This window comes from Coregonus clupeaformis, chromosome 36 (assembly GCF_020615455.1).
Source record: "Coregonus clupeaformis isolate EN_2021a chromosome 36, ASM2061545v1, whole genome shotgun sequence".
Classification (NCBI taxonomy): domain Eukaryota; kingdom Metazoa; phylum Chordata; class Actinopteri; order Salmoniformes; family Salmonidae; genus Coregonus; species Coregonus clupeaformis.
This window is the reverse complement of record NC_059227.1, coordinates 32,311,160-32,333,934: the sequence shown is the minus strand read 5'-3', so window position 1 is coordinate 32,333,934 and position 22,775 is coordinate 32,311,160. Positions and strand designations below refer to the sequence as shown.

The 22,775-nt window shown below is 43.2% G+C and overlaps 1 protein-coding gene across 1 annotated transcript in view; it reads right to left on the bottom strand.

The window, feature by feature from the left end:
• The window catches only part of lin28b (lin-28 homolog B (C. elegans)), a 49,364-nt gene that overhangs the window by 7,039 nt on the left and 19,550 nt on the right, over nucleotides 1-22,775 (bottom strand). Inside the window, exon 3 of the mRNA XM_041865942.1 lies at nucleotides 4,178-4,368. Coding sequence (XP_041721876.1) covers nucleotides 4,178-4,368 — 191 coding nt within the window. The remainder of the gene's footprint in view (nucleotides 1-4,177; nucleotides 4,369-22,775) is intronic.

Below are 22,775 nucleotides of genomic sequence, written 5' to 3'. Positions count from 1 at the left end.
GGCCGCAATTTGGGCAGCATGCACGCCAAATATAGAACAGCTTGTTGTGTTGTGGCCATAGATACTGTTTAATCCATAGAAGGGTTCTGGAACCTCTAACCCTGGCACTGACTGCTAAACTCATGGGTCCACTAGCAATGGCTGCCAGTCCTGACTTGAACGGGAACTGCCATCTATGGATTCAATTTCTATGGTTGGTTGCGGCTGTCAGTTTGCCTTTCACAAATTTCAAAATACAAATCACGAGAAAAACGAAGGCCTACCGTTTGGAAAGCAAATGTCTACTTCTGAAAAGGGAGCACAAATCTGTCTATAGAAGCTATACATGTTGTTTTTTTTTCAAAGTATCTTATCTTGAGATATTGGCACGAGCGCATCGGCCATCATCTTCATCATTGGGTGAGTCAGTGTCACTAGAAAGTTTATTTTGTAGCCTACTATAGCCTATACAGTATATATTAGGGTTTCCGTTATGAACATTTGTCATTGGACAAGTGACTGGGAAGATTTTAATTTATCGGACATTTGAAATATGTACCGGTCAGCCATATGCATTCGGTGCGTAATCCATTAGGGCATCCACCCACACAGCCAGCATCATCAATAAAGAAGCAATATTGACCAAATTAGCCACATTTACGTGTCCTTAAAAACAGCCAAATTACAAAAACACTATTTGTTGTGTTTCAATGTGTTGCATATGCAAAACCTTATAGCCTATTGTTTTATTTTTTCCTAAATCATTCATTATCCACCTCACGGTTCAGCGGTCAGAGATTTGAGCACTAAATGCATCAGGGCATTGCATGCATAGGCCTATAGGCTTTGGTGTCCACTATATGATATATATAGCGGTATATGTGGTCCTCTGTAGCTCAGCTGGTAGAGCACGGCGCTTGTAACGCCAAGATAGTGGGTTCGATTCCCGGGACCACCCATACATAAAAATATGTATGCACGCATGACTGTAAGTCGCTTTGGATAAAAGCGTCTGCTAAATGGCATATTATTATTATTATTATTATTATTATTATTATTATTATTATTATATTATATTATATTATATATATATATATATATATATATATATATCTATCCAAATTACTATATGAGATATATTTGCTCAAATCTCTGACCGCTGAACCGTGAGGTGGATAAAAAAAAAATAGGCTATAAAGTTTTGCATATGCTACACATTGAAACACAACGAATAGTGTTTTTGTAATTTGGCTGTACACACACACACATACACTACCGTTCAAAAGTTTGGGGTCACTTAGAAATGTCCTTGTTTTCGAAAGAAAAGCAATTTTTTTGTCCATTCAAATAACATCAAATTGATCAGAAATACAGTGTAGACATTGTTAATGTTGTAAATGGCTATTGTAGCTGGAAACAGCTGATTTTTTATGGAATATCTACATAGGCGTACAGAGGCCCATTATCAGCAACCATCAGTCCTGTGTTCCAATGGCACGTTGTATTTGCTAATCCAAGTTTATCATTTTAAAAAGGCTAATTGATCATTAGAAAACCCTTTTGCAATTATGTTAGCACAGCTGAAAACTGTTGTGCTGATTAAAGAAGCAAAAAAAACTGGCCTTCTTGAGAAAGAGGAGTGGGAGGCCCCCGGTGCACAACTGAGCAAGAGGCCAACTACATTAGTTGGTCTAGTTTGAGAAACAGACGCCTCACAGGTCTTCAACTGGCTGCTTCATTATATTGTACCATTCTCAACGTCTACAGTGAAGAGGCGACTCCGGGATGCTGACCTTCTAGGCAGAGTTGCAAAGAAAAAGCCATATCTCAGACTGGCCAATAAAAATAAAAGATTAAGATGGGCAGTCTGAGATTTGAGTTGGATGCATTATATAGTACCCTCATGGGTCTCCCGATCGCGGCTGGCAGAGAAACAGCCCGGGATTGAACCCAGATCTGTAGTGACTAGTTACAGTTTTGATTTAAATTGTTTTATAAATCTATGGAAAAACTTGAAAATGGCTGTTTAACAATGATCTACAACAAACTTGACAGAGGTTGAAGAATTTTAAAAAGAATAATGTGCAAATATTGTACAATCCAGGTGTGCAAAGCTCTTAGAGACTTATCCAGAAAGACTCACAGCTGTAATCACTACCAAAGGTGATTCTAACATGTATTGATTCAGGGGTGTGAATACTTACTGTATGTAAATTAGATATTTCTGTATTTCATTTTCAATACATTTGCAAAAATAATAATATATTTTTTTAAACACTGTCATTATGGGGTATTGTGTGTAGATAGGTGAGAGAGAAAAATCAATTTAATCCATTTTGAATTCAGGCTGTAACAACAAAATGTGGAATAAGTCAAGCGGTATGAATACTTTCTGAAGGCACTGTCCATCTCACATCCATTGTAGGGAAAGAATTACATAAGCCTTGGCATCGCAAACATTAAAGGCATATAGTTTCATTTTCTTTTTTTTAAAGGAATAATCTGGGATATTTCCTTCTGTTCAATGGTCCTTTGATGACAGCCTGCCCTATACCCATTGATTCTTGAAGAATAACTTGAGCTGCGTGTATGAATTTGAGAGTAGTTAGGTTACATTTCTCCAGCCCCCATCCCTTAGCTTACTGCAAGTGGATACACAAACTCCAGATTTTGGCTTTAATGTACACTGTACAGTGGAACTATGTGAAGTAGCCTCCTACGATGGCAGCCACATATAGCTCCATCCCAGTCCGGCACTCTGTGTTCACTGCAGCACCAGGTGCTCTGACACATGGAGAGGAGAAGGAACTGCATGTTTTCACAGTAGAAGAGGAGAAGAGGGAGGGAGGGAGGGAGCTACATTTAACGTTCACTACTCCTTAAAAAGTATTGTAATAGTACAGTCCAACACCACAGACTGTGTCTTCAGATATAGTCAAAACACCCCCTATCATAATGCCTGCATTAAAATGCATTGAGATTCACACAAACCTACCCAGGCACAATTTTAAGATCCTGGAAGGTGATAAATTGACTTTAAATAGCTGAAATAGCGGGCAAAGTGCCCTATTCAATGCATGAATCAAGCAGAATAACCATGGCAATTGCTGTGTACTTAGATCAGTGTTAAATCTACAATCTAGGCCCCCTGATAAATATCCAACTAATGAAGACAGAAACATATAGATTTGTAAGGCTAATACAAAAATTACCTGCCATATTAATACCCATCAACAACAAAAAATGTATTTCATTTCGGTTGTCTTTGTCAGTAAAATTAGAGCGTAAATCAACAGATGACTTTTCAAATGTTAACTAATATATATGTTAAATGTTAACTCATATATATTTTCAAACCACATTTAGAAACCATATTTAGAATCAGCTTAGCCTTTTTAATTATTTGTTGTCCAACGTCACTTTAACGCTGGTTTCCAGTAGCAGTAGTGATTGGGGGGATCGATACAGTTACATATACATATCTGTATCGTCACTTGCACACAGCACTGATACACACACACTTACCCCACCAGACATGCCACCAGGGGTCTATTCAGAGTCCCCAGGTCCAGAATAAATTCAAGGAAACGTACAGTAGTATACAAAGTCATGATTGAATGGAACTCCCTTCCAGCTCACAGCAAACCTGGTTTCAAAAAACAAATAAAGCAACACCGCTAGTCGGCTGTACATGCTCCAAAACTCTGGTATTTTTGATCCTATAGCGTGTTTCTCCATCTTCTTTTTAAATAGTGAGCCAACATGATTTCAGCACCTTTATTTCCATGACTGATCAAAACAAATTTTATCACGCTCTCTCGTCTCTCTGCAGCTGACATATAGTGAGCAATATGTTTAGAATCGCAATATATATCGTATTGGCACCTAAGTATCGTGATAATATCGTATCGTGAGGTAGTCCTGTGTAGCTCAGTTGGTAGAGCATGGCGTTTGCAACGCCAGGATTGTGGGTTCGATTCCCACGGGGGGCCAGTATGAAAAATGTATGCACTCACTCACTAAGTCGCTCTGGATAAGAGCGTCTGCTAAAATGACTAAAATGTAAATGTCCCTGGCATTTCCCAAAGTAACAGCCATTTCGCCCATGTCATTTAAAAAACCTGTGCAGCAAATCTCCATCCACATTGTACTTCCTGTCAATCAGAGCCTTCCCAGCATGCTTTGCTCTTGTACTCACCGGTCTCCCTTTGGTTTGCGGTTCTTCTGGAGCGGGATCTTCCCTTTTGGTCTCCTCTCGCTGCCCGCACACGGTCCCCCGCCCGGCCCCGTCACCCGCAGGGACTCCAGGCCCTTGGAGGACTTCTTAAAGGTGAACTCCACCTGCTCGCCCTCCTTCAGGCTGCGGAAGCCCTCCATCACCAGTTTACTCTGTGGAGGAAAAAAGAAACACACCAGCCCTTTAAGAAATGCTGCCATAGAATTTGAATTACACCGACCAGACCATCCTTTAAAAAGATACTGAATTATTACCATGTAATTACAATTACATCCAGACCACCCCTTTTAAGAAACGCTGCACTGTTACAATAAATGATTTTTGGACTGGCATTTATCTTTTCAACAATTAGACAAAACAATTTTACATCATGCCATTGTAAAACAACTGTCACAGCAACAAATGTATCCTTCTGAGAAAAAGGTGCATCCCTTCCTCATTTTCCCATTTTAGTTCCCACTTAGACAGAAGGAAACTGACAGGGGGGGACGAATAGGGTGAAGAAAGAAAGAAAGAAAGAAAGACACAGACAGACAGACAGACAGACAGACAGACAGACAAAAAGAACAAATGACAAAAAGAAAAAATGACAAAAAGAAAGAAAGAAAGAAAGAAAGAAGAAAAAAAAGAAAGAAAGAAAGAACAAATGACAAAAAGAAAGACAGACAGACAGACAGACAGACAGACAGACAGACAGACAGACAGACAGACAGACAGACAGACAGACAGAATGACAAAAAGAACAAATGACAAAAAGAAAAAATGACAAAAAGAAAGAACAAATGACAAAAAGAAAGAAAGAAAGAAAGAAAGAAGAAAAAAAAGAAAGAAAGAAAGAAAGAATGACAAAAAGAAAGAACAAATGAAGAAAATAAAAAATGACAAAAAGAAAGAACAAATGACAAAAAGAAAGAAAAAGAAAGAAAGAAAGAAAGAAAGAAGAAAAAAAAGAAAGAAAGAAAGATTTTTTTAAAAAGAAAATAGAAAAAAAGACAAAAAAAGAGAAAGAAAGAAAGAAAAAAGAAAGAAAGAAAGAAAGAAAGAAAGAAAGAAAGAAGAAAAAAAAGAAAAGAAAGAAAAAAAATTAAAAAAGAAAATAGAAAAAAATACAGAAAAAGAGAAAGAAAGAAAGAAAAAAAGAAAGAAAATATGATAAAAAGAAAGAAAGAAAGAAAGGAAGAAAAAAAGAAAGAATAAAAGAAAGAAAGAAGGAAAGACAAAGGAAAAAGACGAAAAAGAAAGAAAGAAAAAAGAAAAACAAACAGAAAAAAATAAAGAGACAGAAAAAATGACAAATAGAAAGAAAGAAAAAAAGAAAGAATAAAAGAAAGCAATAAAGAAAGAAAGAAGAGACACAGAAAGAAAGAAAGAAAGAAAGAAAGAAGAGACACAGAAAGAAAGAAGAGACAGAAAGAAAGAAGAGAGAGACGGAGAGAGCGAGAGAGACAGAGAGCGAGAGACACAGTGAGCGAGAGAGACAGAGACACAGAGAGCGAGAGACACAGAGAGCGAGAGAGACAGACACAGAGAGCGAGAGAAAGAGACTAGGAAAGACTGAGAATGGAGAGTCAAACATTAGAGAGAATATGAAAATGGAGGAAGGCGAGAGCAGTACACAGAGAAAAATGAAACCACGGAAGAGAGAAATATGGACATTGAGTGACAGAGTAGAAAGAGAGGCTGAATGTATAAAAACAGAAAACAGTTGGGAAGAAAGGGTTTGGGTTAGCTTTACTAAGTCATTTACAACAGTGCAAATTTTGCTTGTGTTTATCTATGGTAAACAAGTTCAGAAGATAAAATGGTAAGGCAAAAATAAGACTATAAACCATTAAAGTTCATGCATATAAAACTATTTGGTCACACTTTAATTGGACCGGATTTTGCATCTGATGGTCAAACTAACAAACTATCTGTTGATAAGCAACTGCTTGCTAAGGTTACCGTTAGTTTTTCATTTCTTCTTTTGTTATTTGTACTTATCTATTTTTAACTTAACACTTATTTTTCTTAAAACTGCATTGTTGATTAAAGGCTTGTAAGTAAGCATTTCACTGTAAGGTCTACACTGGTTGTATTCGGTGCATGTGACAAATAAAATTTGATTTGATTTGATTTAGAATAAGGTTTAAGGTTAGGGTAAGGGTTAGTAGATAGAATAAGGTTTAAGGTTAGGGTAAGGGTTAGTAGATAGATAGTTGATTTAAGGTTAGGGTAAGGGTTAGTAGATAGAATAAGGTTTAAGGTTAGGGTAAGGGTTAGTAGATAGATAGTTGAAATGTTACTGAAAGTCTGTAGAGCATCTACAGATGGACTATCCAAATAAGGTGTTACCAATCATATCATGTTCATGTTTCACGAAAATATAATAGGTACAATGCAATTGCTTTGTAAATCTGGTCCAATGTATTGCTTTATTTTTTATTAATCTTTTATATAAATATTATTAGTTCAATATTATCTTTGGAAACCAATAGGAAAGACATAGAAATAATACCTGCATTAAAGTCATTACAGTTTATTTCTTCAAAGATGAAACAAGGAATTTATTTGCAAATTAACCCGTTTTTAAATAGATGTGTGTATATTTGCTATAATTCATTTTATTATTTCTTCACACAAAATGTTGCTTAGAAAGAAGATAGATATTAAAGCATCTTTAATAGCTTTATAGTAACTGGTTTTAAAAAATATATATTTTAATAATCTCACATACCCTGAAGCTTTCTAAATGGAACATGTGATATCTATTGACTAATCAACATACATTTATTATCTACTAATGATTTGAATACATGAAAATCAGTCATTATTCTGCATTAACAGCTACTAACTGTTCTAGTTTAGATTTAGACTTATCCTGACGATATATCTAACAATTATTCAAAATCAAAAACAAAAAAGAGTATTACTTGAAATATAGACAGCAATTTCCCTCAACCAAAGAAATTGTACAAGTGAGGGTTAAAAAAGGCAGTCCAAACACTTAAATATCCTAACCAAGGAAATTATATACTTCAAATCTCTAAACCACTAAATGATTCAATATATTTAATTATTTCTACTTCACTAAGTTTTCTAAATATGCCAAGTACTTACTCACATAAAAAAAAATACCTAAAATACAATTTAGCATCATTTCTAACACTTTTCACATGATAACATAGAAACAAATACTTCTGTTATACACAGACACATATTGGGATAACCCATTGAAATCATTATTTTTTTTTAACAAGTTTTACATTACTGTATGGTTAATTGAAATACTTAACCAACTGCATCTCCAAAATTGACATAACATTTTACTTAAAGTACTGTAAACTACAAAATATCTAAAGCCAATCCTACCAATTCAAAGTGATAAAATCAGCACTGTAGTTCAATCAGAGATTTCACTATACATGATGTAGAGTAGAGTATATAGTTTTGCCATTTTGGTGAGGACAAATATTTGTGCTTCTTGACAATAAAGACATCACCACTACTAACCTCATCACTCAAAGCACAACTGAAACTCTTTATAAAGAAAATCGTTGGGAAAATGCCATAACTATGAAAGACAGGGGAATTTACACATTCCTCTCATCATTTAAACACCTTGAGGTTTCACAAAGAGTGAAAAAGACTCCTCAATCATACATGATTCCACACAAAGTATTCATTCATTCATTTATCCCTTCCTGCACTAATTTATTCCCTCTCTCCTGCTAGTAAGCAGTAGGTGATTAGCTTAGCGCACTCCAGCTAGCTGAAAGAAGGAGACCGTTCTGGATGTTTTGGATTGGGATATGCAGCTAGCTGAAAGAAGGAGACGTTCTGGATGTTTTGGATTGGGATATGCAGCTAGCTGAAAGAAGGAGACCGTTCTGGATATTTTGGATTGGGATATGCAGCTAGCTGAGAGAAGGAGACCGTTCTGGATGTTTTGGATTGGAATATGCAGCTAGCTGAAAGAAGGAGACCGTTCTGGATGTTTTGGATTGGGATATGCAGCTAGCTGAAAGAAGGAGCCGTTCTGGATGTTTTGGATTGGGATATGCAGCTAGCTGAAAGAAGGAGCCGTTCTGGATGTTTTGGATTGGGATATGCAGCTAGCTGAAAGAAGGAGACCGTTCTGGATGTTTTGCATTGGGATATGCAGCTAGCTGAAAGAAGGAGACGTTCTGGATGTTTTGGATTGGGATATGCAGCTAGCTGAAAGAAGGAGACCGTTCTGGATGTTTTGGATTGGGATATAGAGCTAGCTGAAAGAAGGAGAATGTTCTGGATGTTTTGGATTGGGATATGCAGCTAGCTGAGAGAATGAGACCGTTCTGGATGTTTTGGATTGGGATATGCAGCTAGCTGAGAGAAGGAGACCGTTCTGGATGTTTTGGATTGGGATATGCAGCTAGCTGAAAGAAGGAGACCGTTCTGGATGTTTTGCATTGGGATATGCAGCTAGCTGAAAGAAGGAGACGTTCTGGATGTTTTGGATTGGGATATGCAGCTAGCTGAAAGAAGGAGACCGTTCTGGATGTTTTGGATTGGGATATGCAGCTAGATGAAAGAAGGAGAATATTCTGGATGTTTTGGATTGGGATATGCAGCTAGCTGAAAGAAGGAGACCATTCTGAATGTTTTGGATTGGGATATGCAGCTAGCTGAAAGAAGGAGACCGTTCTGGATGTTTTGGTTTGGGATATGCAGCTAGCTGAAAGAAGGAGACCGTTCTGGATGTTTTGGATTGGGATATGCAGCTAGCTGAAAGAAGGAGAATGTTCTGGATGTTTTGGATTGGGATATGGAAAAGGATAGGATGGAATGAGAGACAGCAAGGATTCTACACCTCTATTCAACAGGGCACACACTCACGACAAAACAAGGGATTAGGGGAAAGAAAAAAGCTTAAAGGACAGAGAATGGAAGAAAAGGGTGATGTCATGATGAACTGAATGAATATGCATACAAGTTGCTAATGACACAACCAGGGTAGGCTTTATATATCAAACTGTTTCAACTGTAGATAGATATATAGCATCAAAACAAACTAAACCACAACTTCAAATAGGTCATATATGATCTCAATCCAAGCAACTTTATAATGGGTATGGATAGCTTATTTTAAATTCTAAAATATTACGGGCATTTAATAATAAATCAGCAGAACTGCCCCTCTCCATTTCTTTCAAGGCATACTCATGACTAGTCATTGATCCTCTGGCTCAGCCAATCAATGAGAGCCTTCCTCGTTCGCTCCCGTCATCATTTTATGAAATCAGCATGTGTTTCCGGGTCAAATTTCAGTGGTTTCACTTGGCATCCCCGCCCCCTGAGCCTTCATAGTGGTCCTATGAAGTCCTTTTGTCCACTAGAAATATGTAAACTCACATTTCCTAGATACTTTAATGAATATCTAGTATCTAGGAAATTACAGTAAAGATATACAATTGGCTTTTGATATAACCACAGTATCTCTTATGTGTGTAAAAGAATGTGTCAGTAATTACAAATTGCCGTAGGACTTTATTCAAGCTATTCAACTATGAATTTAATCAGATGAATGAAATTGAGTTATTCCCTAATAAAATACATTCTGGACAAAGGAATGCATGTTATGCCAGATGTGCTTGTGCCTGTATGTCTGTGTGTGTGTGTGTGTGTGTGTGTGTGTGTGTGGGTGTGTGTGTGTGTGTGTGTGTGTGTGTGTTAGCATGCACGAACATGCATGCATGTCTGTGTGTGTGTGTGCAAACCTCAAGAATCAGAACCTGCAACTTGAGTCCCCTCCTCTCAAGTAACCTGGCGGGTGTCCTGCCTGGTTTCAGTTTACACACAGAGGTCAAGAGAGGGCACGGTCAGACGAAATAACAAAATGGAGGAGTGGCCTGGAGCAGGGTGGGGGGGTGCGCAAGAGGGAGAAGGGGAGGTGAGAAAGAGATGGGGGGGGTGGTGGTGGAAATGCCTCCAGCACATTCTGTTCAGCTCCAATGGAGGAGCAACTCCTGATCAGGCCAGGCCTGGGAGGGACCAGGAACAAAACCTCCATTTGATCAGGAGCCCTGCAGGTCAGCGCCAGAAATCCCTGGGTCAGGGGCGTATAACCCCCTCCCCCCAGAAAGAGGACCCACTGACAGGGAAAGAGGCAGGGAGCACACCGACCAACCAACCCCCACACTCCTCCAAACTGCCTGCCTATTCTGAGAGTTACCCATGTGCTATGTCCAATTCCACATACAAATAGTAAGGATTTGGTCCGAGTGTGACTGTGTGTGTGTGTTCTGTTTCCGAGTGATGTTTGTGTGTTTATCTATTTTTCATCGTTAATTTACCAGGTACGCTGGGAACACATTGTCTTTCACAGCAACCTGAGGAGAAAAACAATGCTTATGTGCTTATTGTGCTTATAAGACTACCTCCAGAATGTGTGTGTACATGCGCAGCGTGCATGCGTGAGTGTGTGTGTGTGTGTGTGTGTGCGCCTGCAAACTGCGAAGGAGGAAGCAAATAATGAACCCAGTGCCCTGGATGAAAATAGCCTCCTAACCATCGTCATCACCAGTCACAGTAATCGATGCAGGAAGTGGAATGAGAAAGGAGCTGCGTGAGGGCTAATTATTGGATGGAGCTGCTGGTCGGAGTGAATTCGCCTGTTGGAAGCAGTGTGTGTGTGTGTGTGTGTGTGTGGGGGGGGCTGTGTGTGTGTGTGTCCATATGCACAACCGTGTGTGTGCGTGCGTGTGTGTGTCCATGCGCACAACCGTGTGTGTGGAGGGGTGGTGGAGGAGGTTGAGGAGGAAGGGGGATGGGTGATGACCATGTGGTGTGGTGCCATTAAGTAGCTTTTTACACACAGGAAATGCTAAGTGGACAAAGCTGGCCCCGATCGTCACAGATGGACGTGACCCAACAGGATGCATATAAACCAAAGAAGAAGAAGAAGAAGAGGGGGAAAGAAACCACCAACAAAGACAAAACCTCACCGCGCTGACACTCCTCCGCACGTTTTCATTGCAGCCCCCTAACCTCTACCCAACATCCCCTAACCCCTGACCTCTACCCAAACCCCCATCAAACACTTAAGAGTGTTCCCGTTTCCCCCCTGGCCCAAATTAACAACATGCTAACTGCTAGCGCCCACTGATTATGGACCGGACCATATTTGATCAGAGAGGGGGGTTGGGGAAGAAGTAGACCATTCTGCTATTGGTTTATCAGGACGAAAGGATGTAAATGAACCAAGGTGAGCTGGCTGGGGAGAAATGAACCAAGGTGAGCTGGCTGGGGAGAAATGAACCAAGGTGAGCTGGCTGGGGAGAAATGAACCAAGGTGAGCTGGCTGGGGAGAAATGAACCAAGGTGAGCTGGCTGGGGAGAAATGAACCAAGGTGAGCTGGCTGGGGAGAAATGAACCAAGGTGAGCTGGCTGGGGAGAAATGAACCAAGGTGAGCTGGCTGGGGAGAAATGAACACACTAGCAGTAGTAGGGTGACAACCTGAATTCACTTCAGCAAATGGGAGCCTAGTAAAGAAAAACGGTAAGAAACACAGGTCAACATTGCAAATAGAGTTGTATTTTTGGCACACTACAAAAACAACAAAACAGCAGCCCTGCTTTGCTGTAAAGCTGAGGTATGGGGCTGGAGAAACAGAAGCTCAAAACTGTGGAGAACAATGGTCATAAATCTAACTGTAATTCAAAGCAGAACTGTCTTCAGACAAATAAAAACTGGACAGCAAACAAAAATTAACAGCACCATGACACCTTATGGACATTTGACATCGGCCAGAGAAACGGACACTCTTTTCAAATGTATTTTTTTGTTTCGTTTTCTGCGGTTGTCGTTGGTATTAAAATGTGTATATTATTAAATGTAATCCACCTTCATGAACAAGAGAGAAATAGAAGCACAGCCGGCAAAAAAATAAAAATAATTGTTTCTCAACTGTAACTGAAAAACAAACAAAAAGTGTGATAAAGCCTACTGTTACGTAGTGTTTATTAGGTCACGCAATTGAAAAAACATTTTGCAACAGACAACAAAAATGAGCATCCAGGTAGTCGCTCCGTGTTTCAGTCCGTTTTCTTCGGTTTAGTGCCTAATTAGATGACCCTGGGCGTTTCCACTTGGGAATAGTGCTAAATGTCAAGCTAAGGATATAAAATTCCCCCAAATTAAATATACATGTTTTTAAACACTGTCGCTAAAAGGTTGTTTTTTGATTGGTGATTGAGCCGGTTACATCATGACTGGTTGAAAGCGATAACATGGACAAAGGTCCATGCAACACACATCTATACATCTATGAAAAATGTATGTACTCACTAACTGTAAGTCGCTCTGGATAAGAGCGTCTGCTAAATGACTAAAATGTAAAATGATTGATTATGATAAGGTAAGAAAGCAGTAAAGCCATTTCAGATATTTCTTCAAAAACCACTTGGAAAAGGAAATCAAAGTATTGCTAACATGCTAGCTACCTGTAGCTCTCCTATCAATACTTTAATTTGGTTTCATTGACTATACTTTGTCTTCATAAAACAATGTTCAATACCATGACTGGATTTGTATGACAAGAGACTGTTTCGGAAACAAGTTGCCTATTATCAAATCAAATTTCAGAACTATTGAAAAATTACTGGCTTGACCTTTTTACACACAGTTATAAAAGCTGTGGTTTCCCTTTCTGTTTAATATTCCTCAGTAATATCTTTAGCCCATGGGTATATAATTTACTATCATACATTTTCTGTTTCTAAAAAAACAAAACCCACCAGATGGGTTGAGATCATAATCATAAAGACTTGTGGTCAATGCTAGCCAAATGCAAGGTGAATGCTAGGTGCATGAGAGTTAAATGTTAGCTAAATGCTAGCTTTGGTTGCATTAAAACAGCATTTAGTACTCAGGTTCAGCAATAAGAAAATGTATGACCAAAACTAATTAAGAATACATGCTATCAATTATTTATATCAATGTAAGCCCTGTAAACAAACTATCGGCAAAAAAAAAACATACTGTGGCTACCTGCTAAACTAAGCTGAGAAATTGAAAGGTCTTAACAGTTTGTTGCTCCAATTTCTTTCCATTACTTCAAGGGAAATGCAACTTGACAATGACAAAATAACCAAACCAAGAACTCTATTCTGTTGAGAGTATTTGATCCAGGGTCTTAGGTCATTGAGAACTAAATATATGTTCATTATTTTATACTGTCCAAATACACATTTATAAAAATGATCTTATCCTGAAGTAAACAAACTAAAGAAGTAAACAACTTTATTACATTTAAATTGAACATTTCCCTTAATACAATTTCACAGAAACACAAAAACATAGTTATATAAAAGATGCATTCAAGTCCACCAATCTTCTTCAGAAGCAATGCCAAAACCAAACCATTAGTGGAGCATCTCTATGTGTTCTAGACAATACAAACATAGATCCCCTACCAAAAATGGATTCAGTATATTCTACAACTTTCCTGTTTGTCATAGAAACAATCATTTTTAGCACCACTTCTAATCTAACTCCCACAATCCACCATCCCAATTACCAATCACATTCCCCATATATGGATAACTCCACAAGAGGAAGTCACATGACCTCCCTGCTTTCTTCTTCAGCATTTTTTGAAGCGTTGATGTAAAGAGGGGGAAGGTGGGAAGAAGGGTGGGAGGGGGAGGGAGGGAGGTGGGAAGAAGGGTGGGAGGGGGAGGGAGGGGGGTAGAAGGGTGGGAGGGGGGAAGAAGGGTGGGAGGGGGAGGGGGGGGTAGAAGGGTGGGAGGGGGGAAGAAGGGTGGGAGGGGGAGGGAGGGGGTAGAAGGGTGGGAGGGGGAGGGGGGAAGAAGGGTGGGAGGGGGAGGGAGGGGGGAAGAAGGGTGGGAGGGGGAGGTGGGAAGAAAGGTGGGAGGGGGAGGGTGGGGGAAAAAAAGGGTGGGAGGGGGGAGGTGGAAAGTAGGGTGGGAGGGGGGAAGAAGGGTGGGAGGGGAAGGGGGGAATGGTGGTGTGTGGCTGTAGCACTAGAGACAAAGCCTGATACTGTCTATCTAGAGGCAGGGACTGGGGAGGGGTGGCAGGGACTGGGGAGGGGTGGCAGGAACTGGGGAAAGGTGGGGCTTGAATGCCAAATGGTGACACAGGTCAGAGGTTAATCTCACTAGGGGCCCATTTTAAAAACTCTACTACTCCAAAAACACACATACACATGCATGCACACACACAACCAAAAATCTCCTAGTGCTCAACTATTATTACAGAGTGGACCAGGCAGGAACAGCAGAAAAAGCAACAACAAAACAAACAAAAAACGCACATGCACTCGTGCACACGCACACGCACGGAGGTTTCCGATGGAGGAAGGGCCAGTGCAGCAGCACACTATGCTCACCTTTTACTTTAGACTTGATCACCAGCAGAGGGAGAACTGCAAATCAAGCCCCTTCCCTTTTGTGTCTTTAAAGAATGCCTGAGGATGGAGCAACCCCCCACATCCACCCCCATGCGAGAACACACACACCGTTCCACACTTGCCTGACTTGAAATCAGTTTTATGACATAGTAGCTACAAAAGGTTGGAAAGCTGACACACACTCATACATGCACGCGCACGGAAACACACACAGAGCCAGGACCGTAAGAAGGGTTTTTAGTGAGGTCCGGAATTAGGCAATTATTTTTTTAAGTTGAAGCTCATTTACTGCATTTCTATAAAAAAAAAAAATTTTAACTTTAAAATGCTTTTTGGAGAACAGCAAATACAAGCAAAAATGACCCCAGCCTTGATCACCTTGGCTGCTGTAGGTTCATTCACCTCAGTCCATCTACAAACACATAGCCTATTAGCTACACAGCTGTAATGCTATACCCCTGAAAGGGGGGAAATATGAGAAACGTGTAGCATCAGCAAACGTTCAGTCAGTTGTAATGATGAATTGCATAAAATCATCAACTCTTTAAATAGATATCTTATATCAAATTACATAGCGTTCACATTTGTATTCCTAGGCATTACTAATCAAGCACCGCACAGACAGACATCAATAGAGCACACAGATGATCGTATCGTCACATTCACATGAATTATTAGAACATCATTTACGATTCTGTATTAATATCAGCGATGTAGTGTTAAAAAACAACGTGGGTAATGAGTCAACTATAAACTCCAGTGGATGATCGAGATAAGATGATAGGCCATGTGGAGATGTTCATATTGAAACACGTGTTTGATAAGATTAGTACAGATTTTCTCAAGGGACCCCTCATGGGGGCCTGACCCCAAGTTTGGGAACCATTGTACTAACCTCTCTCTCTCTCTATCTCTCTCTACTTGCTTCCTCTCTCTGTCTCCTCTGCTTCCTCCTGCATGCATTGCAGCCTGTCTCAGCCTCACCACTGAGCGGGCCCCTGCCAGTAGCCTACTCTCTGTAAAGCAAAGTTATGAGAACTTAGTAGCCTATTTTCTTTGCTCCTGCGGAGGTAGGCTCCGTTTAACGTTAACTTCTTACTTCTTGTTGGCTAAGTTATACTAGCCAGAGCGCTTTAACGTTACTGCAATAGAAGTGTGGCACTTGCTTTTTTATTGAAGGAATATATAAAGGGGCAATTTAGCAATTAGGATTTTATCATCTGTAATGGTTATGATAAATTAGGCATTGTTGCAATCAATACACAACAAAAATATAAATGCAACATGCAATAATTTCATTGATTTTAATGAGTTACAGTTCATATGAGGAAATCAGCCAATTGAAATAAATTAAGTAGGCCCTAATCTATGGATTTCACATGACTGGGGTCACAGATACCTTTAAAAAAAATGGGACTCAGGATCTCGTCACGGTATTTTTGTGCATTCAAATTGCCATCGATCAAATGCAATTGTGTTCGTTGTCCGTACCTTATGCCTGCCCATACCATAATCCCACCGCCACAATGGGGCACTCTGTTCACAATGTTGACATCAGCAAACCGCTCGCCCACACAACGTCATACACGTGGTCTGTGGTTGTGAGGCTGGTTGGATGTACTGCCAAATTCTCTAGAACGACGTTGGAGGCAGCTTATGGTAGAGGAATGAACACTCTGGCAACAGCTCTGGTGAACATTCCTGCAGTCAGCAGGCCAACTGCACACTCCCTCAAAACCTGAGACATCTGTGGCATTGTGTTGTGTGACAAAACGGAACATTTTAAAGTGGCCTTTTATTGTCCCCAGCACAAGGTGCACCTGTGTTATGATCAAGTTGTTTAATCAGCTTCTTGATATGCCACACCTGTCAGGTGGATGAATTATCTTGGCAAAGGAGAAATGCTCACAAACAGGGATGTAAACACATTTATGTACAACATTTGCGCTAAATAAGCTTTTTGTGCATATGGAACATTTCTGGGATCTTTTATTTCAGCTCATGAAACATGGGACCAACACTTTACATGTTGCGTTTATATTTTTGTTCAGTGTATATAGATAAATGTGCACATCTTTTTTTCCAGTGCGGGCCTCGTGTTCTAAAAATAAAAAATATATATATTTCGAGTACTCTAAAGAAAAATCATGCGAGTACTCAAACAGTCTAAATGTGTCAAATGCCCATCCCTAACCAGTTGGGCACTCATTCTCGGAGAGTCGGTTTTTGTTTGTTTGGGGGATGTCTGTAAACAGTTGCGACATGAGATAATCTTCATCAGCTAAGCATTTATGTAATCAAAACAAGCACATAAAGCCTTCATAATTCATAAAGTTCATGTTAACTGACTGATATTTTCTCATAGAACAAAACATAAGATCTCCTAAACCTGTGTTACCCTAAGACCTTATTTTCTGCGTTTATCCCAAAACCCCATTCTTTCCCCATTAATTTCCCCCATAGGAATGGCCAACAAACCAGAGAGGTGTCCTACAAAGCAGGGTCAATGAGTTAGCCAGCTAACTTGGTTAATTAAAAAAGCTAAACCTAGATATGTATTTTCATTTGTTAAATCAATTAGACCATGTCAAGCTTATTTTTCTACAAGATAAAACATTAGATTAGAATATGTAGGCAAGTTAGCTGGCTAACTCCTTGATCCTGCTCTTTAGTATACCCCTCTGAGGTAGAAAATGCTGACTCATTTCCGGGGGTTTTTAACTAAAAGCTGGCGAGCTCTCCAAAAGAGGAAATGTAAATCTCACACACACTATAGAAGGCTGTGTAGGAGTGTGCAGTTCATTGATACAGTAGTAGCTGATGATGAAGCACACATGCACACACACAGGAAGTGATTGGACAGGAACCCCGATGCCTGGGCCCCCCAGGAAGATCTCTCGGAGGTCTACATGGGAGCAGCTCAATATCAATTTATCTCTCTCTCTCTCTCACCCTCTCTTTACCTCCTCTCTTTCTCACTCTCTCTCTACCTCCTCTTTCTCTCTACCTCCTCTTTCTCTCTTTCTCTCTCTCTACCGCCTCTCTCTCTCTCTCTACCGCCTCTCTCTTGCTTTACCTCCTCTCTTTCTCACTCTCTCTCTACCTCCTCTCTTTCTCACTCTCTACCTCTACCACCTCTCTTCGCTCTACCTCTACCTCGCTCTACCTCTACCTCGCTCTACCTCTACCTCGCTCTCCTCCCTCTCCTCTCTCCTCTCTACCTCCTCTCTTTCTCACTCTCTCTCCCTCTCTTTCTCTACCTCCTCTCTCTCCTCTCTTTCTCTCTCTCTCTCTCTCTACCGCCTCTCTCTCTCTCTCTCTCTCTACCTCCTCTCTCCTCTCTTTCTCTCTCTACCTACCTCTCTCTCTCTCCCTCCTCTCTCTCTCTCTCTCTCTCTACCGCCTCTCTCTCTACCTCCTCTCTCTCTTCTCTCTCTATCTCTCTCTTTCTCTCTCTCTACCTCTCTCTCTCTACTGCCTCTCTCTCTCTCTACCGCCTCTCTCTCTCTACCTCCTCTCTATCTCTCTCTTTCTCTCTCTCTACTGCCTCTCTCTCTACCGCCTCTCTCTCTACCGCCTCTCTCTCTCTCCCTCCTCTTTCTCTCTACCTCTCTATCTACCGCCTCTCTTTCTCACTCTCTCTCTACCTCCTCTCTTTCTCACTCTCTCTCTACCTCTACCACCTCTCTACCTCTCTTCGCTCTACCTCTACCTCGCTCTACCTCTACCTCGCTCTACCTCTCTCTCCTCTCTACCTCTCTCTCCTCTCTACCTCTCTACCTCTCTCTCTCTCTCTCCCGCCTCTCTCTCTCTACCGCCTCTCTCTCTCTCTCTCTCTCTACCTCCTCTCTCCTCTCTTTCTCTCTCTACCTCCTCTCTCTACCTCTCTCTACCGCCTCTCTCTCTACCTCTCTCTCTCACTACCGCCTCTCTCTCTCTACCACCTCTCTCTCTCTCTACCGCCTCTCTCTCTCTCTCTCTCTACCGCCTCTCTCTCTCTCTCCCGCCTCTCTCTCTCTCTCTACCGCCTCTCTCTCTCTCTCTCTCCCGCCTCTCTCTCTCTCTCTCTACCGCCTCTCTCTCTCTCTACCGCCTATCTCTCTCTCTTTCTACCGCCTATCTCTCTCTCTCTCTCTCTACCGCCTATCTCTCTCTCTACCGCCTCTCTCTCTCTCTCTCTCTACCGCCTCTCTCTCTCTCTACCGCCTCTCTCTCTCTCTCTCTACCGCCTCTCTCTCTCTCTCTCTACCGCCTCTCTCTCTCTACCGCCCTCTCTCTCCACCGCCTCTCTCTCTCTCTCTCTCTACCACCTCTCTTTCTCTCTCTACCGCCTCTCTCTCTCTACCGCCTCTCTCTCTCTCCCGCCTCTCTCTCTCTACCGCCTCTCTCTCTCTCTACCGCCTCTCTCGCTCTCTCTACCGCCTCTCTCTCTCTCTCTACCGCCTCTCTCTCTCTCTCTCCCGCCTCTCTCTCTCTCTCCCGCTCTCTCTCTCTCTCTCCCGCCTTTCTCTCTCTCTACCGCCTCTCTCTCTCTACCGCCTCTCTCTCTCTCTACCGCCTCTCTCTCTCTCTACCGCCTCTCTCTCTCTCTCTACCGCCTCTCTCTCTCTCTACCGCCTCTCTCTCTCTCTCTACCGCCTCTCTCTCTCTCTCTACCGCCTCTCTCTCTCTCTCTCTCTACCGCCTCTCTCTCTCTCTCTCTACCGCCTCTCTCTCTCTCTCTCTCTCTCTACCGCCTCTCTCCCTCTCTCTCTACCTTGTCTCTCTCTCTCTACCTCCTCTCTCTACCTCTCTCCCTCCTCTCTACCGCCTCTCTCGCTCTCTCTACCGCCTCTCTCTCGCTCTCTACCGCCTATCTCTCTCTCTCTACCGCCTATCTCTCTCTCTCTACCGCCTATCTCTCTCTCTCTCTACCGCCTCTCTCTCTCTCTCTCTCTACCGCCTCTCTCTCTCTCTACCGCCTCTCTCTCTCTACCGCCTCTCTCTCTCTCCACCGCCTCTCTCTCTCTCTCTCTCTCTCTACCACCTCTCTTTCTCTCTCTACCGCCTCTCTCTCTCTACCGCCTCTCTCTCTCTCTCTACCGCCTCTCTCTCTCTCTCTCTCTCTCTTTACCGCCTCTCTCTCTCTCTCTACCGCCACTCTCTCTCTCTCTACCGCCACTCTCTCTCTCTACTGCCTCTCTCTCTACCGCCTCTCTCTCTCTCTCCCGCCTCTCTCTCTCTCTACCGCCTCTCTCTCTCTACCGCCTCTCTCTCTCTCTACCGCCTCTCTCTCTCTCTCGCCTCGCTCTCTCTCTCTCTCCTCTCTCTCTACCTCTCTCCCTCCTCTCTCTCTACCGCCTCTCTTTCTCTCTACCGCCTCTCTCTCTACCGCCTCTCTCGCTCTCTCTACCACCTCTCTCCCTCTCTACCGCCCCTCTCTACCGCCTCTCTCTCTCTCTACCGCCTCTCTCTCTCTCTCTCCGCCTCTCTCTCTCCCGCCTCTCTCTCTCTCTCTCCCGCCTCTCTCTCTCTCTCTACCGCCTCTCTCTCTCTCTCTCTCTACCGCCTCTCTCTCTCTCTACCGCCTCTCTACCGCCTCTCTCTCTCTACCGCCTCTCTCTCTCTCTCTCTACCTCCTCTCTCTCTCTCTCTGCCTCTCTCTCTCTCTACCGCCTCTCTCTCTCTCTACCGCCTCTCTCTCTCTCTCCCGCCTCTCTCTCTCTCTCTCTACCGCCTCTCTCTCTCTCTACCGCCTCTCTCTCTCTCTCTCGCCTCTCTCTCTCTCTCTACCTCCTCTCTCTACCGCCTCTCTCTCTCTCTCTACCGCCTCTCTCTCTCTACCGCCTCCTCTCTCTCTCTCTACCGCCTCTCTCTCTCTCTCTCTACCGCCTCTCTCTCTCTCTCTCTACCGCCTCTCTCTCTCTCTACCGCCTATCTCTCTCTCTCTCTACCGCCTATCTCTCTCTCTCTCTACCGCCTATCTCTCTCTCTACCGCCTCTCTCTCTCCATCGCCTCTCTCTCTCCATCGCCTCTCTCTCTCTCTCTCTCTCCCACCTCTCTCTCTCTCTCTACCGCCTCTCTCTCTCTCTCTCTCTACGCCTCTCTCTCTCTCTGCCTCTCTCTCTCTCTCTACCGCCTCTCTCTCTCTCTCTCTCTACCGCCTCTCTCTCTCTCTCTCTCTCTCTCTCTCTCTCTCTCTCTCTCTCTCTCTCTCTCTCTCTCTCTCTCTCTCTCTCTCTCTCTCTCTCTCTCTCTCTACGCCTCTCTCTCTCTACCGTCACTCTCTCTCTCCACCGCCTCTCTCTCTCTCTCTCTCTCTCTCTACCACCTCTCTTTCTCTCTCTACCGCCTCTCTCTCTCTACCTCCTCTTTCTCTCTACCTCCTCTTTCTCTCTTTCTCTCTCTCTACCGCCTCTCTCTCTCTCTCTACCGCCTCTCTCTTGCTTTACCTCCTCTCTTTCTCACTCTCTCTCTACCTCCTCTCTTTCTCACTCTCTACCTCTACCACCTCTCTTCGCTCTACCTCTACCTCGCTCTACCTCTACCTCGCTCTCCTCCCTCTCCTCTCTCCCTCCTCTCTTTCTCACTCTCTCTCCCTCTCTTTCTCTACCTCCTCTCTCTCCTCTCTTTCTCTCTCTCTCTCTCTCTACCGCTCTCTCTCTCTCTCTCTCTCTCTACCTCCTCTCTCCTCTCTTTCTCTCTCTACCTACCTCTCTCTCCCTCCTCTCTCTCTCTCTCTCTCTCTCTCTACCTCCTCTCTCTCTTCTCTCTCTCTACCTCCTCTCTATCTCTCTCTTTCTCTCTCTCTACCTCTCTCTCTCTACTGCCTCTCTCTCTCTACCGCCTCTCTCTCTCCACCTCCTCTCTATCTCTCTCTTTCTCTCTCTCTACTGCCTCTCTCTCTACCGCCTCTCTCTCTACCGCCTCTCTCTCTCTCCCTCCTCTTTCTCTCTACCTCTCTATCTACCGCCTCTCTTTCTCACTCTCTCTCTACCTCCTCTCTTTCTCACTCTCTCTCTACCTCTACCACCTCTCTACCTCTCTTCGCTCTACCTCTACCTCGCTCTACCTCTACCTCGCTCTACCTCTCTCTCCTCTCTACCTCTCTCTCCTCTCTACCTCTCTCTCCTCTCTACCTCTCTACCTCGCTCTCCTCTCTTTCTCTCTCTCTCTCCCGCCTCTCTCTCTCTCTCTCTCTACCGCCTCTCTCTCTCTCTACCTCCTCTCTCCTCTCTTTCTCTCTCTACCTCCTCTCTCTACCTCTCTCTACCGCCTCTCTCTCTACCTCTCTCTCTCACCGCCTCTCTCTCTCTCTACCACCTCTCTCTCTCTCTACGCCTCTCTCTCTCTCTCTCTCTACCGCCTCTCTCTCTCTCTCTCCCCCTCTCTCTCTCTCTCTACCGCCTCTCTCTCTCTCTCTCTACCCCCTCTCTCTCTCTCTCTCTCTACCGCCTCTCTCTCTCTCTCTCTACCGCCTATCTCTCTCTCTCTACCGCCTATCTCTCTCTCTCTCTACCGCCTTCTCTCTCTCTACGCCTCTCTCTCTCTCTCTCTCTCTACGCCTCTCTCTCTCTCTACCGCCTCTCTCTCTCTCTCTACCGCCTCTCTCTCTCTCTCTCTCTCTCTACCGCCTCTCTCTCTCTACCGCCACTCTCTCTCTACCGCCACTCTCTCTCCACCGCCTCTCTCTCTCCACCGCCTCTCTCTCTCTCTCTCTCTCTCTACCACCTCTCTTTCTCTCTCTACCGCCTCTCTCTCTCTACCGCCTCTCTCTCTCTACCGCCTCTCTCTCTCTACCGCCTCTCTCTCTCTCTACCGCCTCTCTCTCTCTACCGCCTCTCTCTCTTTCTACCGCCTCTCTCTCTCTCTCTCTACCGCCTCTCTCTCTCTCCCGCTCTCTCTCTCTCTCTCCGCCTCTCTCTCTCTCTACCGCCTCTCTCTCTCTACCGCCTCTCTCTCTCTACCGCCTCTCTCTCTCTCTACCGCCTCTCTCTCTCTCTACCGCCTCTCTCTCTCTCTACCGCCTCTCTCTCTCTCTCTCTACCGCCTCTCTCTCTCTCTCTCTCTACCGCCTCTCTCTCTCTCTCTCTACCGCCTCTCTCTCTCTCTCTCTACCGCCTCTCTCCCTCTCTCTCTACCTTGTCTCTCTCTCTCTACCTCCTCTCTCTACCTCTCTCCCTC